At 40.3% G+C, this 15,704-nt stretch overlaps 1 protein-coding gene across 3 annotated transcripts in view; it reads left to right on the forward strand.

Moving 5' to 3' along the window:
• The window catches only part of SLAIN1 (SLAIN family member 1), an 81,007-nt gene extending 73,024 nt beyond the window's left edge, over nt 1-7,983 (forward strand). For all 3 annotated transcript variants that reach the window (XM_089680455.1, XM_089680456.1, XM_089680457.1), the window contains 2 exons: nt 3,209-3,491; nt 6,675-7,983. In XM_089680455.1, coding sequence (XP_089536581.1) covers nt 3,209-3,491; nt 6,675-6,750 — 359 coding nt within the window. In that variant the 3' untranslated portion in view covers nt 6,751-7,983. The remainder of the gene's footprint in view (nt 1-3,208; nt 3,492-6,674) is intronic.
• Nucleotides 7,984-15,704: the final 7,721 nt, after the last annotated feature.

Here is a 15,704-nt window from a genome sequence, read left to right on the forward strand (position 1 = left end):
GTGTGTTTAGGATCATTATCCATTTGTAGAAGCCATCCTCTCTTTAACTTCAGCTTTTTCACAGATGGCATCAAGTTACCATCCAAAATTTGCGGAAATTTTATTGAATCCATTTTTCCTTCTACTCGTGAGATGTTCCCTGTGCTACTGGCTGCAACACAGCCCCAAAGCATGATTGATCCAACCCCATGCTTAACAGTTGGACAGAGGTTCTTTTCATTAAATTCTGTGCCCCTTCTTCTCCAAACGTACCTTTGCTCATTCCGGCCAAAAAGTTAAAATTTAACCTCATCGGTCCACAGAACTTGTTTCCAAAATGCATCAGGCTTGTCTATATGTTCATTTGCAAAGTTCAAACGATGATTTTTGTGGTGAGGACGTAGAATAGGTTTTCTTCTGATGACTCTTCCATGAAGACCATATTTGTACAAGTATCTCTTTATAGTGGAATAGTGTACCACAACTGCAGTGTCTGCCAGATCTTTCTGGAGGGATCGTGCAGTCAAATGTGGGTTTTGAATTGTTTTTTTCACAATCCTGCGAGCTGTTCTGTCTGATATTTTCTTGGTCTTCCAGATCTTGCTTTAACTTCCACTGTTCCTGATGACTGCCATTTCTTAATTACATTCCGAACAGAGGATATTGACATCTGAAAACGCTTTGCTATCTTCTCATAGCCTTCTCCAGCTTTGTGAGCGTCAACTATTTTCAGTTTCAGTTTTCTAGACAACTGCTTAGAAGAACCCATGGTGCTGATTGTTGGGGCAAGGTCAGATGAGCCTGGGGATTTAAAACCTTTGAGATTGACATCACCTGGTCTTCCCAGACGATGATTGAGAACAATCCATGACACTGGCAGGTCTCAGCTTGGTAAAGGGGGCAGTGCATGCTATAAATTCTGCAGGGTGCCCAAACTTTTGCAGACGCCATTTTTTTGTTTTCTGTTATTTTGAAAGTGTAAATGATGGAAATAAAATTTAACTTTTGTTGACATATTATAAGAATGTCTAATCTGTAATTTAATGCCTTTTGGAGATTTTTCCATCTTTCCTTGGCTTCTTTATGCACATTAATACAAATTTTTAGCTGGGGTGCCCAAACTTTCGATCCCCACTGTATATGATTTATTAGCGTTGTCTTATTTCAGATGTTCTGTTAGTAATCACAGGCCGGATAGCTGCTGCACCTAACCATACACATTTTTTTTGTTCACATTTGCTAGACTAGGAAGTATAGACTAGGAATAATAATAATTATTATTATTATTATTGTAGTGGTAATAATATTTTTTTACTGTGTGTTTAACTGAACTGAGCTGCCTTGTGTCAGCGGTACACTGGAAAGCCGGAGCACTGATCTTGCATAAATGTAGTTGTCCGGGTCTCCAGTGGTTCAACTGGAATTTTTGAGGAGTTTAATTTTTGTGGAGGGGGTGAACTGGACCACCGAAGACCTGGTCCTCTGCACGCGTGCTGTATGAAAGCAGTGGTTTAGCTTTTCTAGCATGTTGCTGACACAGGGCAGCTTAGTATAGTTAGTGTTACTAAACCACAACTGTAAAAGAAATCTGTATATGTAGTAAATCGTGCTTGTTATACTCACGGTGGAACCTAAGGGGTTAATCCTCTGCTATGTGTGTAAAAAAGATTTGATCCTGTCTTCAATAATCCTCCCCTTCTTCTACTGTCCCCAATCCATCTGCTGATAGAACAGAGCCTTGGGGACAAGCTGCACAAGCTCAGTTTGGGGTATATTGCTAGAGAGTTTTTTTTCTCTTTCTTGGGAGAGTGCTAAGAATAAGTGATAAGCACAGGACCAATCAGCACTGTTCAGACAGAAGGTCAGAAGTCCTGCAGCCTCATAGGGGAGAATGAAACTCTTTCTTCCTAAAGGTTTTAACCAACGCTCTGCTGGACACTGATGGAAGCCACAAAACTGCTCTAACTGCTGATGAGAAAAGGTATTTAGCAGTTTATATTTACTAAAATAATTGCATCTCCATCTTCTGTGTACTGGGGGAGACCAGAAATAGTGTTGGTGTCTTCTTACTCAATATTCTTCCTTCACAAGTGATAAATTCCTCTTCTTCCACTTAATACCCTCAAAAAAATTAAATTGCATATAGTGCATTATCCACAACACATGATATCTTACACAAAAAAAACACTTACAAAAATAGTGCTAATAAGTGCAAAAAACACTCCACCGTGCGTCCACTACTAAACATCTGTTATCCTTACCCTCTCCAAAACTTGAAAAACAAATTCCACCTTCCTCCATAATTAGACCTCCCAGGTCCGTCCACCTTCACATAGGGAATGTACCTCCGAAAAGATTATATATGATGTAATATCCTTTTAAACAATACACATTCTCTCATGCTCCCCTCACCCCATAAATCCTCCGTGTTAGTGAGCACACTATCCACCACCTTATACACCATGCACCTTACCAGATGGTTTAAATCCACTCACATAGATAGAAAAAAGGCTCCTCTCACTCCACAAAGTATACGATTCCCAATGGCATCATAACATATGGCAGAACACATCAAAATAGTATAGTAGGCAATGATAGGAATATAACTCTTTAATAGTTAAATTGCGCTTACAAATAAAAAGTGTGTCTCCGCATGTATTCAATTCAGTGGAAGAAGAGGAATTTATCAGTTGTGAAGGAAGAATATTGAATAAGAAGATACCAACACTATTGGGTTCAGGACACTATGACGCTGATTAGGAACTGGACTGTGTGATTTGGACTTTCGGGGGAAACAGTATATTTTGGCGTCTGGGGTTTATTGTGTTAGCACTAAGTATCAGACCAAAAAAATATGTTTAGTAACACTTTAAGCACAAATCTATTTTAAAAAATGACATATTTTTGTTGTTCATACTTACATTTTAAAAAATAATCATCACTGGCAGGTGCATTATATCTCTCCTGACAGTTTTCTCTAACAAAATGCCCTGTGGAAGCTTCAGGAGATGAGGAATAGAACTTCAGAACAACTTAGATCATCTCTCACTTTCCATCTCTGTGTCTCTGCCTTTCCAGCCGTACTTGTGATTATGTCAAGTACAGAATAAGGATCCTTAGTATAAAGGCCTACTTTTTGTTTTACAATGACTATTTTGTATGTAATGTTCGCATTCTGATTTTTGTAATTTTTTTTTTGTGTAGTCATATAATCTATTTTCTCTTTCAGTACCATCCCCTGGTCAACTGCAGCAGAGGGTCCACAGTGTGGGGAATTTCCCAGTATCAGTGAGGCCACCTCTGAAAGCCACAGCCTACGTCAGCCCGACCATACAAGGCAGCAGCAGCATTCCACAGTCAACTAGTTTACAGTCTTTATCAAGTTCTGGGATCCCTATGCCAAACAAATCTGCAAGTTCATTGCCTGTCAGAAGTGCACTGCCTAGGCCAGCGCTGTCGAGCACAGGGGCAAGCAGTATACCCCGCAGCAAGATTGCTACACCACCACGCAGGTAATTAAGTAGAATATACATGTTCAATTAAAAAAAAACCCCATTGAAGTTCAGGTATGCATAATTTTGCATAGGAACATTTGTTCCAGCTTGTACCAGTGTAAATATTCATGTCTCATACCTGGCAGATCCCCATGTAAGCTGGAAATAGCTGTAGAAGGCACTGCTACTACAGTGATTGCCACTAGAGGGTGGAGTTAGATTTTAACAGTTAAAGATAATTTGTGGTCTTTATGCTGTCACATGTGCTCAGGGTGAACCTGCTCTCATCTGTGAAAAGCAAGGGGCGCCAGTGGCAGACCTGCCAATTCTGGTGTTCAATGGCAAAGCAGCTCTATGGTGCCGGGCAGTGAGCACAGGGCACACTAGAGGACATCGAGCCCTCAGGCCACCCTCATGAAGTCTGTATCTGATTGTTTGGTCAGAGACATTCACACCAGTGGCCTGCTGGAGGTAATTTTCTAGGGCTCTGGCAGTGCTCATCCTGTTCCTCCTTGCACAAAGGAGCAGATACCAGTCCTGCTGATGGGTTCAGAACCTTCTACGACCCTGTCCAGCTGTCCTAAAATAACTGTCTGTCTCCTGGAATCTCCTCCATGCTCTTGAGATTGTGCTGGGAGGCACAGCAAACCTTCTGGCAATGACACGTATTGATGTGCCATCCTGGAGGAGTTGGACTGCCTGTGCCACCTCTGTAGGGTCCAGGTATCGCCTCATGCTACCAATAGTGACACTGACCCTAGCCAAATGCAAAACTAGTGCAAAACTGTCAGAAAAGACGAGTAGGGAAAAAATGTCAGTGGCCTCCACCTGTAATACCATTCCTGTTTTGGGGGTCATCTCATTGCTGCCCATGTAGTGCACCCGTTGTTAATTCATTAACACCAAAGCAGCTGAAACTGATTAACAACCCCCTCTGCTACTTAACTGACCAGATCAATACCCCAGGAGTTTAATTGACTTGATGCTATACTGTAATTAAAAAGTGTTCCTTTAATATATACTGTACATACTGCATGTATTTTGCAATGTAAGAGATTGTGCTTTACTCTTCCTCCCTCCCTTTACCTTTCTTGATGCAGGTCTATTAATCTGCTCAAACTGAGTGTATAAAAACACCCCCTTTTGTTACATGTCAGTACCATAAAAGTACAGACTGCAGCTGTACCTTTACCTGACCCCTTTAGTTCTAGTGGTGTCCCTAATCCCAAGCTTCTATTTTGACATTTCTTATAGGATGTCCACTTCTGCCTGTACTGTTGATTTCAGCAGTAGTGAATGAAGGTCCAGCAGCATCTCACCTTTCCAGGAGTCTTGATTTCCTGGTCCCCTGCTTTGCCTAATGGTTTAATCCGCTGGTCCCTTCAGTCTACTGTATCTGGTAGTGATTATAGGGGAAACCACTCCCTCCCTCCTCCTCCTACCTATCTTGCCTACCCTGTGTAAAAAAAAAAAAATCTGTATACTTGCCTTTCTTTAGTCCAGTTTAGTCCTGTTCAGTACCTTTTTTATAATAATGACAAGGGTGATTGAACAGTTAATCAGGAAGACTTGCCTAACTGACTGAAATACATGTTTAATGCTAGAGAGAGAACCTACTGATCTACTACTCAAATAGCATCATGATAATCTAGAACTAGGTGGAGGTACAGTCATGGCCAAAATTATTGGCACCCTGCATTTCTCACAGTGCACCATTTGCCCAGAAAATTATTGCTATTACAAATGTTTCAGTATTTGGTGCTCATGTTTATTTCTTTTGTTTGTATTGGTATGACACAAAAAAATGGAGAAACAAAAAGCCAATTCTGACAAATTCCATGCAAAACCCCAAAAATGGACTGGACAAAATTGACACCCTCCATTTAATATTTGGTAGCACACACCTTGGAAAGAATAACTGAAATCAACTACTTCAAGTAACCATCAATGAGTTTTACACCTCTCTACTGGAATTTTGGACAACTCTTCTTTTGCCAAATGCTCCAGGTCATTCAGATTGGAAGGCTTCCTTTTCTCAACTGTTGTTTTGAGATCTCTCCACAGGTGCTCTATGGGATTGAGATCTGGACTCATTGCTGGCCAGTTCAGTACTCTCCACACTTTGTCTGAAACCATTTCTGGGTGCTTTTTGATGTGTGCTTTGGGTCATTGTCCTGCTGTAAGACCCATGATCTCCGACAGAGACCCAACGTTCTGACACTGGGCCCTACATTGTACCCCAGAATTCTTTGGTAGTCTTCAGATTTCATAATTCCGTGCACATGGTCAAGATATTCAGTGCCTGAAGCAGCTCCAAAACCTCAGTGAACCTCCACTATGTTTGACTGTAGGGACTGTATTCTTTTTTTTTTTTTTTTTTTGTTTTTAAAGGCCTCATTTCTTCTACTGAACACCGTAAAATGATGGGCTTTACCAAAATGTTGTGATTTTGTGTTATCTGTCCACAGCACATACTTCCAAAAGGATTTTGGCTTTTTCAGGTAAATTTTGGAAAACTCCACTCTGGCTTTTTTATGTTTCTGTGTCAGCAGTGGGGTCTTCCTGGGTCTCCTACCTTAGTGTCCCTTTCATTCAGATTGCAGCGTATAGTGCGAGCTGACACAGTTGTACCCTGTGCCTGAAGGTCAGCTTGAATTTGTCTGGAAGTTGATCGAGGTTCTTTATCCACCATTCCAACAATCCTTCGTTGCAGTCTTTGATCAGTTTCTCTCTCTTGTCCACGTCCAGGGAGATTAGCTACAGTACCATAGGCTGTAAACTTCTTGACAATGTTGCTCATAGTGGACCAAGGAACATTAATTGATACAGGTGAGTTTAATTACAAATTACAGGAGCATCACAAACTTGGAATGCAATTATTTCTTACAATTTTGAGAAGGTGCCAGTAATTTTGTCCGTCCATTTTTGGGGTTTTGCGTGGAATGTGTCAGATTTGGTTTTTTTCCCTCAACTTTTTTTGTGTCATATCAATACAAACTAAAGAAATAAACATGAGAATGCCGAAACATTTGTAATTGCAACAATGTTCTGGACGAAGTGGTTATTTGACTGAAATGCTGGGGTGCCAATATTTTTGCCCATGACTGTAAATGCTAATGCAATGAGTTACATTGTGTAGTGGCTAAAATGTAGTGCCTTTTTACATTTTGAGTCCTAATTATTGTTTTCCATTCCGTTTAGTTTTATTCAGCCTCCGAAGACTCTATCATCACTGAGCACACTGCGAGATGGAAACTGGAGAGATGGATGTTACTGATCTGTTCGAATGATGAGCTTACACTTAAAAGCAATTTTAATTGTGTTTATTTTTTTTTTTTTTTCCCCAGCGGGCTGGGTAAAAATAGTGTAAGACGACACATCTCCTGGAGATTTTAACATTTGTAACATATGTGTTATGTGAGAGAACTGTCAAAGACAATGTAGCTCTTTAATGTTTGACGTGAAATGCTAAATGGATTTTCACAACAATAACTGTATTATTTAATAACACACTGTACAACCGACAGACATATGCAACAGCAAATACTTATGTAAGAATCTGTTACAAAAACCTTTTTTTAATTTATTATTCACTCTGTTATCCTGTAAAAGCACTTAACTTTTTTTTTAATGTATGATAAGCATTACAATACTGGACAATATGTAAAGTTTCTGTGTATAGAATGATTAACCACACTTGGAGATGCTGCTTCACTTTTGTTCCACACAAAATTATTTTAAGTGCATTTTTCAAAAATGATTTGGTACACTTCATTTGGGAATCACTGGAAACGTACTTAAAATGTATTTCTTGTTGCAAAACACAAATAAGTACAAATAAGGTACAAATAAGGAGAATCACTGTCTTGTTCTATATAGCCACCTTAAGGTTGAATTAAAGGCATATTTTTCATTTTGGAAAGAGGAGGGGACAGTTATAGCCCCATCAGGTTTTATTTTTTGCTATCTGTGTCCCACTGGGGAGATTTTCCCTTCATTTTCTGCCCCATGGCCACTACAGGAGGAGATTTCTGGTTGTCATCAGGGTTTCTCAATTTTCCTCTCTATTCTTGTTTGGTGACAAACCAAAATTTGGGATTTTCCTTTTACTTTTCACTCTTGGTAATAATGATAAACAGCAATTAAAACCTGACAGGTGTTCTAATTCCTCTCCACTCTATCCAAAACGAAAAAAAAAGCTTTTGCCTTTAGTTATACTTTAATTTTGTCTTTTTCATGTTTTATGTTAATTTATTGTTTAATTATTGAATGTTTTTTCTTCTAAATAATTATGGATTTACTGCATCTCTACTGCAGTGTGGGCTGGGTTTTTTTTCTTACTGTCAAAATACTGAATTTCAAAGCTCTCAATGGACATAAAACTTTTGATAGGCATTTTACAGAATTAAATTGCACTAATGCTTTAATAAGACGGTATATGATTTCATAACAATGACATCTGTATACTGCTGTTTTGGAATGTTTCAGTAATAAAGAATATTTTTCAGCAGCGTTATTTTATTATTTTTTTTCCCACAAGCTTAGCCACAACTCTTATGGCAGGCTCATATGTGCAGAATCAGCATGTGGGGGTTTTTGATTTCCGTGAATATTCTCTTGGTCCAGCTTGATAAAGGTGTGATGCCCAAACTGTTTCATATTACCAGTAAATTTTACTTTTTTTGTGTGTGTTTCTCGTTTTTTAAAATGTATTTTAATACCAACACCTTCACTGCTGGGAAAAATAATAGTTAATAATACATTTTTATATATATATATATATACTGTTGTCACCTTCTCACCAAGCTGCTTGGCGATTAGTTTGGTAGCCCAGTCCAGCCTTGTGTAGGTCTACAATCTTGTCCCTGACATCCTTGGACAGCTCTGTGGTCTTTGCCATGGTGGACAGTTTGGAATCTGATTGTTTGCTTGTTCCTGTGGACAGGTGTCTTTTATACAGGTAACAATATGAGATTAGCAGCACTCCCTTTAAGAGACTGCTTCTAATCTCAGCTTGTTACCTGTATGAAAAACACCTGGTAGCCAGAAATCCTGCTGAATGATAGGGATCAAAATACTATGAATTTTTTGTTGCTATTCTATCTCAGTGTTACAATACACCTACCATTCGATTTTTAGACTGATCATTTCTTATTTCCTTCACTGTGATTGAGATAATATATATAAAATCTCAATTACCATGGGATATGTAGTCCTTGGGCAATGAACGTAAACGGCAGAGGAAAAGCTGCAAAGGGTTTAAGGGTATCAGAAGCTGGGAGGTGGGGCGGGGTTTAGGGTCACATGATTGGGAAAGGTCCTGATCGAAAGAGGAAATCGGGACCTTTCCGTGAGTACTGGACATGTGTGCTGGGAGCGCGCAGGGCACGCGCTCTCAGCACATATGTTCTTTTTTAATTGCACGCAAATGTGCGGCCGCTCGGCGTCTAGGCCCAGTTGTCGGGAGGCCTCACATTTGCGTTCGGCCAGCATGAAGAGGTTAAAAATGACTATTTTGATTTTAGAACATCACCAGTGTAATAACACTACAAAGTGTGCTGTGACCGTAGAACTTACAATATATATATGTATTGTATTTTAGATATGTTATTTATCTGTAAAAGCCTTCCTTGTGCAGACATCCAAAAGCCCTGATATTGTTGCTGGGCACTACCATCGTGGATGTGATGTCAGCAGCTCCAGGAGACGCAGAGCTATTAACCAAGTAAAACTTAGGGACTGATATACTAAAACTGGAGAGTGCAAAATCTGGTGCAGCTCTGAATAGAAACCAATCAACTTCCAGAATTTTTGTCAAAGCTTATTTGAAGAAGCTGACGTTAGAAGCTGATTGTCTACCATGTAGAGCTGCACCAGCTTTTACACTCTCCAGTTTTAGTAAATCAACAGTATTAACTTTGGCTCTTCCCTTGACAGTTACTTAAAGGTGAACTAAAGGTGAAACACAACTTGCTATTCTATGTTCTGCAATAAAACAAACTTGCCTGCCTATTTTACAATCTTCTATTGAATGTACACGGAGCTATTTATGCCAGTGTGTTGGGATGAATGACTCCTGTGTGTGTAATGTGTGGGAGCATTTTCATCCTTTCTGTTCAATCAAGAGGCTGAAAACCAGGAAGAAACCTAAAGAGAAGATGTCAGTGGCCAGCAAGGGATGGTTGCATCACTAGAATGGAGGCAAATATTCTTTATGAAAAGAAAAAGCACTGTGAGTAAAGCAGGCCATAGACTATGCACTTTCTTTCCCGCAACCACTGACTGTGTTTATGGCGGAATTTCTCCCGCAAAGCTATTGTGTACTTTCAGCAGGGGGAGCCGTCCCTGCCAGGAGAACACAGTGATTATTACTAGCAACTATAGCTGCTGGCAATAATTGCTTTAACAATCACACAGGTTGGTTGTATCCAAGTCACACAACAATCAGATTGAGATTCAAACCTTCTATGGGCAGGCTGATTGTACCCAGTCAGTCCCTGCTGAACTGGCTGAGATTTAAACCAACTGTGGCCGGCTTAAGCCAGGGAGATTTGACAGTAGTATTTTGTATCCGTAGTGTAACTATGGGAGAAAAAAACACAGAATTGGCAGCTGGAAAGAGGTGGTAGGACAAAACAGGAATACAGACCAAAAACAAATTTTTAGCAAAACAATCATGGTTTTTATTACTCTATACTCTCTTAGCCTGGTGACAACTGCTCTCTCTGTTTCTGGTACAAGGGGCCACAGAGACAGTAAGTAATGGAAAATTCTCCTTATTAGGTAAAAAAAAAAGACAAATTGTAACTTTTCATCAGTCTATTTTGAATATGGCAAGTAGAATATTGTCACTCTACATTCAGTTGAACTGGACTGAAATGTGGAAGATGTTTCACCATTCATCAAGTTGGCTTCCACAGTTATGAGCGTATAGAAATTTCTACCGACATGGGCAGGTTAGGCACCTTAATCCAAACACCATGTCATTGGTTCAAATATGTGGATGATCTGTGGGCAAAAATTAAACCATCTGTGATACAGGCTTGTAGGAAAGATGTATATTTAGTGGATGGCATCAGATTTGTGCAGGAAAATGTGCCGAATTGCAAATGGCATTTTTTTTAAACTGTCCTATATCAAGGAGTGAAGTGACTTTGACCAGGGGCGGACTGACCATTTGGAAACTTGGGCACTGCCCGGGGTCAGTAGGGGGCCCCATGAGATGCCCCTGGTGCTTTTTTGAGTTAGGGCAAGGACACAGGGGCCCCATGATCCCCTATTGCCCGGGGGCCCCATGAGTTGTCAGTCCGCCCCTGCCTTTGACATTAAAGGCCACATGAAACTTGCTTGTACTGATCATTTTCTACTTTTCAAATCTCGCCATGTTGAAATCTCATGAAGCTAAAACACTGGATAGTCAGAAGGTAGAAGTGGACCAGACAAAGTAATCTGGTCATGGCGTATGTGCTTGGAGTGTAGGGGAAAAACTCTCAAGGATATTTTAAACATAATTGCATCTGGTTTTCTTTTTTTAGCCTAGCAAAACACCTAGCTTATACATGTTAAAGACACAAAATCAAAGTATGAGCAACCTGAAATATGCTGCCTAGTGTAATGAGCAATTTGAAGACCTGTACACTGGGAAGACAAAACCTCTCAACAGACATGGTCCAACATTTGACTTTGAACCTTAGTCTTTCTATCTTCCTACTCAAGCAGAGTGTACATTTTTTGAAGGACAGCTATAGCAGTAGCAAAATAGGGGTTAAATCTCAACTCCGGGCAAAAAAATAAAATGTAAATATTGCATTGTACATTAATTACCTTAAAGAATATGTAAACCCAACATTTCATGTTCATATGTGCCTGCTGTACTATATACTTGTATGAAGAAGTATCCTGTTTTCTTTGTGTTGCTTCCTTTGTGTGAAATCCCTGGTGTTCCTGACAGTCCCTCTGCTTTTTTGTTTTATTAAAAACTGACCACACTAGACATGAGAGCAGTGTGGTCAGTTTTCTGGCTGTGATAGCAAGTGAGGGTTTACATACACTTTAATCCTCAGTATTGATACCAAACACCTCTTCCTAAGCCATCCTTCAGTGTAATGGATTAAAGTCATAGTTTCAAGTATGAGCCAAGCTGATTTTCTGCCCTGGGGACCAGGCATTTGTCACCACTCATTATCCTCTTGGGCACTGGTCCCCTCATCTGCCCTGTGAGTTACCCTGCCTCTGGAGCCTATGAGAAAGGAGGCCATTGCAAGTGTTGCCTCCACCAATTGGGTTTACACATCATTGCCTGTACAAGGTGGACGTTTCCTAATAGGTACCTCAGAAAATGAACAGAGGAAGAGAGAAGGATCATCACATGACCATCAGATGACTTTAGGTAAGTAAGATGGTCATTTGGATAGGGAGGGTTGCTAATATCCTGGATTTAGGCTTAAGATTTGATTGGCAACCACTCTTGAGTGGATACCAATCAAGTTCGTACTGTCAGTCACTGTTTTTTGCTCTGCCCCTCCAGCTCTCACTGGAGCCCTGGGCTGTGGGGAAGGGAGGGGTGGGAACGACTGGCTTAGAGATCTGGGTGGATTGCAACATTATTGTTGGGATCCTCTCAGAGACTGGAGTGGGTCTGTGATATTAGCTGACAGTGGACTTTAGCCACAAAGCTTTCTCACCCATGGGCATAGACCTTAAAATAGGTAATAGATTTTTATCATGAGGCTCTAAGGACTTCATTGCTTGTTGTAGGCAACATCACTAGTAAGGATCTAAAAAAAGGTATGGATACCCTATAGTTATTTATAATACAGCTCCAGCCAAAAATATTTTTTGTTTAAGCATTGAAGAATTAGATTCTTTTTCAAGTCTTTTATGTTGTTTCTATTGGAGAAATTTCATTTCACATCTGATTCTAAACTTGTCAGCACTATCCTGGTAATAAGTAAATAAAATACAAATGTAGACCATAAAATCTGAAGAAATACATTAGGAGGAATTCCTCTTGAATTCAAAAAAGTGTTTAGGAAACATGTAACTGCTGTAACAGGGTATGTAGCACCCTCCTAGTTAGCTAGCGAATGATTTTTTTATATAGAAGGTGGAGTAGCAGCCTGGGTGATAGTCATTGGGTCAGGGCTGAGAGGCTACGCAGATCAGCTCACTGATACCTCCCCCTGATATAGAGACTTAGAGAAGTCTCTAGAACTCAGTGGGTGTGGTTGAGGAGAGGCTGGTCTACATACTTAAAGGATCCTGACCAATCTCCAGGCAGGAGTCTTGGCTTGGGGTTGGGGCAGCCTTTAAATATGACTGAGTCTTCTCAGCACCAGGAGAGTTTGGGTGGAAGATGGAGTGACAGGAAGAGATGTAGAAGCCTGGGATGGGGCCCAGTGGGAAGGAGCCTACCTACAGGCTGGGACCTGGACAGGAGGATTGCTCAGCCACAGCAGTCCTCGGAGGGAGGACTACCTGTAGAGCCAGGAAATGAGCCAGCTCAGCAGGAGGCCACCTACCTAAACTAGCTCACAGGAAGTAGACTGAGTGAGTAATCCTACCCAGCCCCCTCTCCCCCAGAGCAGTTAAAGGGGAAAAGAGCATTCTTGTGGGAAACCTGATTAGTTCCTTACCTGGGACTGTTCAACTTAAAGTGGCAGGCACCAAAACCCCTTGTCCAGGGATTCCTTCAGACATCTGGGAAAAGAAAAGGATTTATCTGGGGTGGTACACCAGGAGAAGCTGCAGAGCTCTCCCAGAACAGTTTTGCTATGTAAAGACTTGTTTATAGTTGCCAGGAAGTTGTCCTCGGTTTACTGTTCCTTGGGCATCTGATGCATCCCTCAACCCCATCCAAGTTTATTACCCCTAATAAAATCCAAAAAAGGTTCAAGTACCGTTTACTGTCTCTGGAATGCAAGTCTGTGGAAAATGTGTGTTGCCTGGCTGTGCAGGACTATAAGGGGACCCAAATCTTCAGCAACTCCTAAGGGGGTTGTGTAACAAGTGCACTTTGCAATGTATCATAATTATTTTTGGTACAACAAATTTTATTACTTACAGATAAAGGGTGTTGCAATAGGGGCCAAGTTTGCCCCCAGCCTCGCAAACCTCTTCATGTCAAGATGGGAGAAGGCTGTCATATACGCCAGAGACTGGCCTGAACTGGTCTTGTACAAAAGATATAGAGATGACATCCTCCTCCTATGGGATGGAGAGGAAGATGCACTAAAAAACTTTTTTACAACACTGAATAATAACCTGAATATTCGGTTGACCTATACATATAGCCGGCAGCAGATCAATTTTCTGGATCTCACATTGATTAACGGTAATGGGAAGATAGTGACTGAGTCATTTTTTAAGGCTTCCGATCGAAATAGCTATATCCCACTAAATAGCTGCCACCACCCAAACTGGCTCAATAATATACCAAAAGGCCAATTCATGTGAATAAGACGCAACTGTACTGACTTAGAGACATATTGGTCCCAAGCAAGCATACTAAAAAACAGGTTTCTTGAAAAGGGTTATAATGAAACTGACCTTGATAACACATTATCCAATGTGGCGGGTTTAGATAGAAATGAAATGCTCTCATACAAGCCTAAAGGAGTATATACGAAAGTGTGCCCATTTGTAACCACCTTTTCGGTACAATACAGGCAGGTGGGAAGAATGATCAAGAAAAATTGGGATATCCTCAAAATGGACCCAGTCCTATCCCAAACACTACCTAGTAAGCCGGAGATCATCTTTCGGAAAGCTTCCGCTATTAGGAACCGAATAGCACCTAATGTGGTTGATCCTCCCATTAGGCTTACATTTTTTAATGAGCTAAAAGGATTCCACCCATGCAATAAGTGCATTATGTGCAGGTGCAATAACACTCTTAAGCGAAGAGTAGACACCTTTGACTCATCTATAATGGGAAGATCTTATGCTAGCAAACAATTTATATCTTGCCATAGTAGGTTCGTGGTTTACCTCCTTTGGTGCCCCTGCAACAAACAATATGTAGGATGAACCACCAGACGCCTACGCGATCGCCTGCGTGAGCATGTGGCAAATATAAAGGAAGGATATAGGGAACATTCCCTTTCCAACCATTATAGGATTTTCCACAACAAGGACCCCACTACGCTAAAATTCGTGGGTTTAGAGGTGATATCCCCACATTGGAGAGGGCTCCATAAAACCAGAGCCGTTTCTCAGGCGGAGACCCGATGGGTTTATGAATTAGACACCTTATACCCTCACGGTCATAATATAGAGGTCGATATCAATTGTTTTATAGCTAATAGCTAGAGTGTGAATTATTTATATATATTTTTTACTGCACGCCACAGAATGCTATTTAACAAAATTTACCTATGTGGCCTTGATTGGATAGTTTATGACTTCTATTATTTTGGTGAGCATTTTATGTTTTTAACTTTATTTGCATTTTATATCATAATATATTCTTTATAATTTTAACATTTTATAATTATTTTTCTTCATATATACTTATTTATGATATTTGTGACATTGTTTCTGATAAGTATTATATGATGATTTTTTATCACTTTCATATATCCGAGCACCTTATGTCATGGATGACACCATAGATGCTGTGATCATCTTACTATGAGAATATACAGTATTTTCCCTGTTTGGAGTATTAAGGGCGGCGGATCGTGCGCGTATGCTTTTTAAATTTTTTTTATAATTTTGTATATTTTTTCTATTTCTATTTTTCTATTTGATTTTTGATGTCGACTGGCATTTTTTGTATTCTTATTTTTATAATTGTAGATAATTAAATATGATTTTTATGATTTAATGCACCTTATGCCATGGATGAAATAGTAGATGTAATATCTAACATTTATTCCTGTTTGGAATGTTAAGGGTTAAGTGCTCCCGGTATATCCATAGGGAGCAGAGTATTGTTAGAATACCTAAATGCTCTCAGCATGTCCAGAGGGACCGGGGTATTGATATATTCACTCCTTTAACATATCTAAATATCGCTGTTTGAATACAGCATTCCACCTCCCCTGGGAAATCGGCACTGATCCAATGTGCCCTGCTATCATTTAGCATTTTTCCCGACATCTGTGTAGGCACACAGATCGTTGTTTGAGATCCACGGCAAAATGGCGGCTAGTAAGGCGCACATGCGCAGTTCTTCCCGCGCCTCGGGAAAATGGCGGTGGTTCGTGTGCGCATGCGCGAAATCCGCTT

This window comes from Staurois parvus, unplaced genomic scaffold, assembly GCF_062004578.1.
Source record: "Staurois parvus isolate SC_StPar_1 unplaced genomic scaffold, SC_StPar_1.0 ptg000243l, whole genome shotgun sequence".
NCBI classification, from domain to species: domain Eukaryota; kingdom Metazoa; phylum Chordata; class Amphibia; order Anura; family Ranidae; genus Staurois; species Staurois parvus.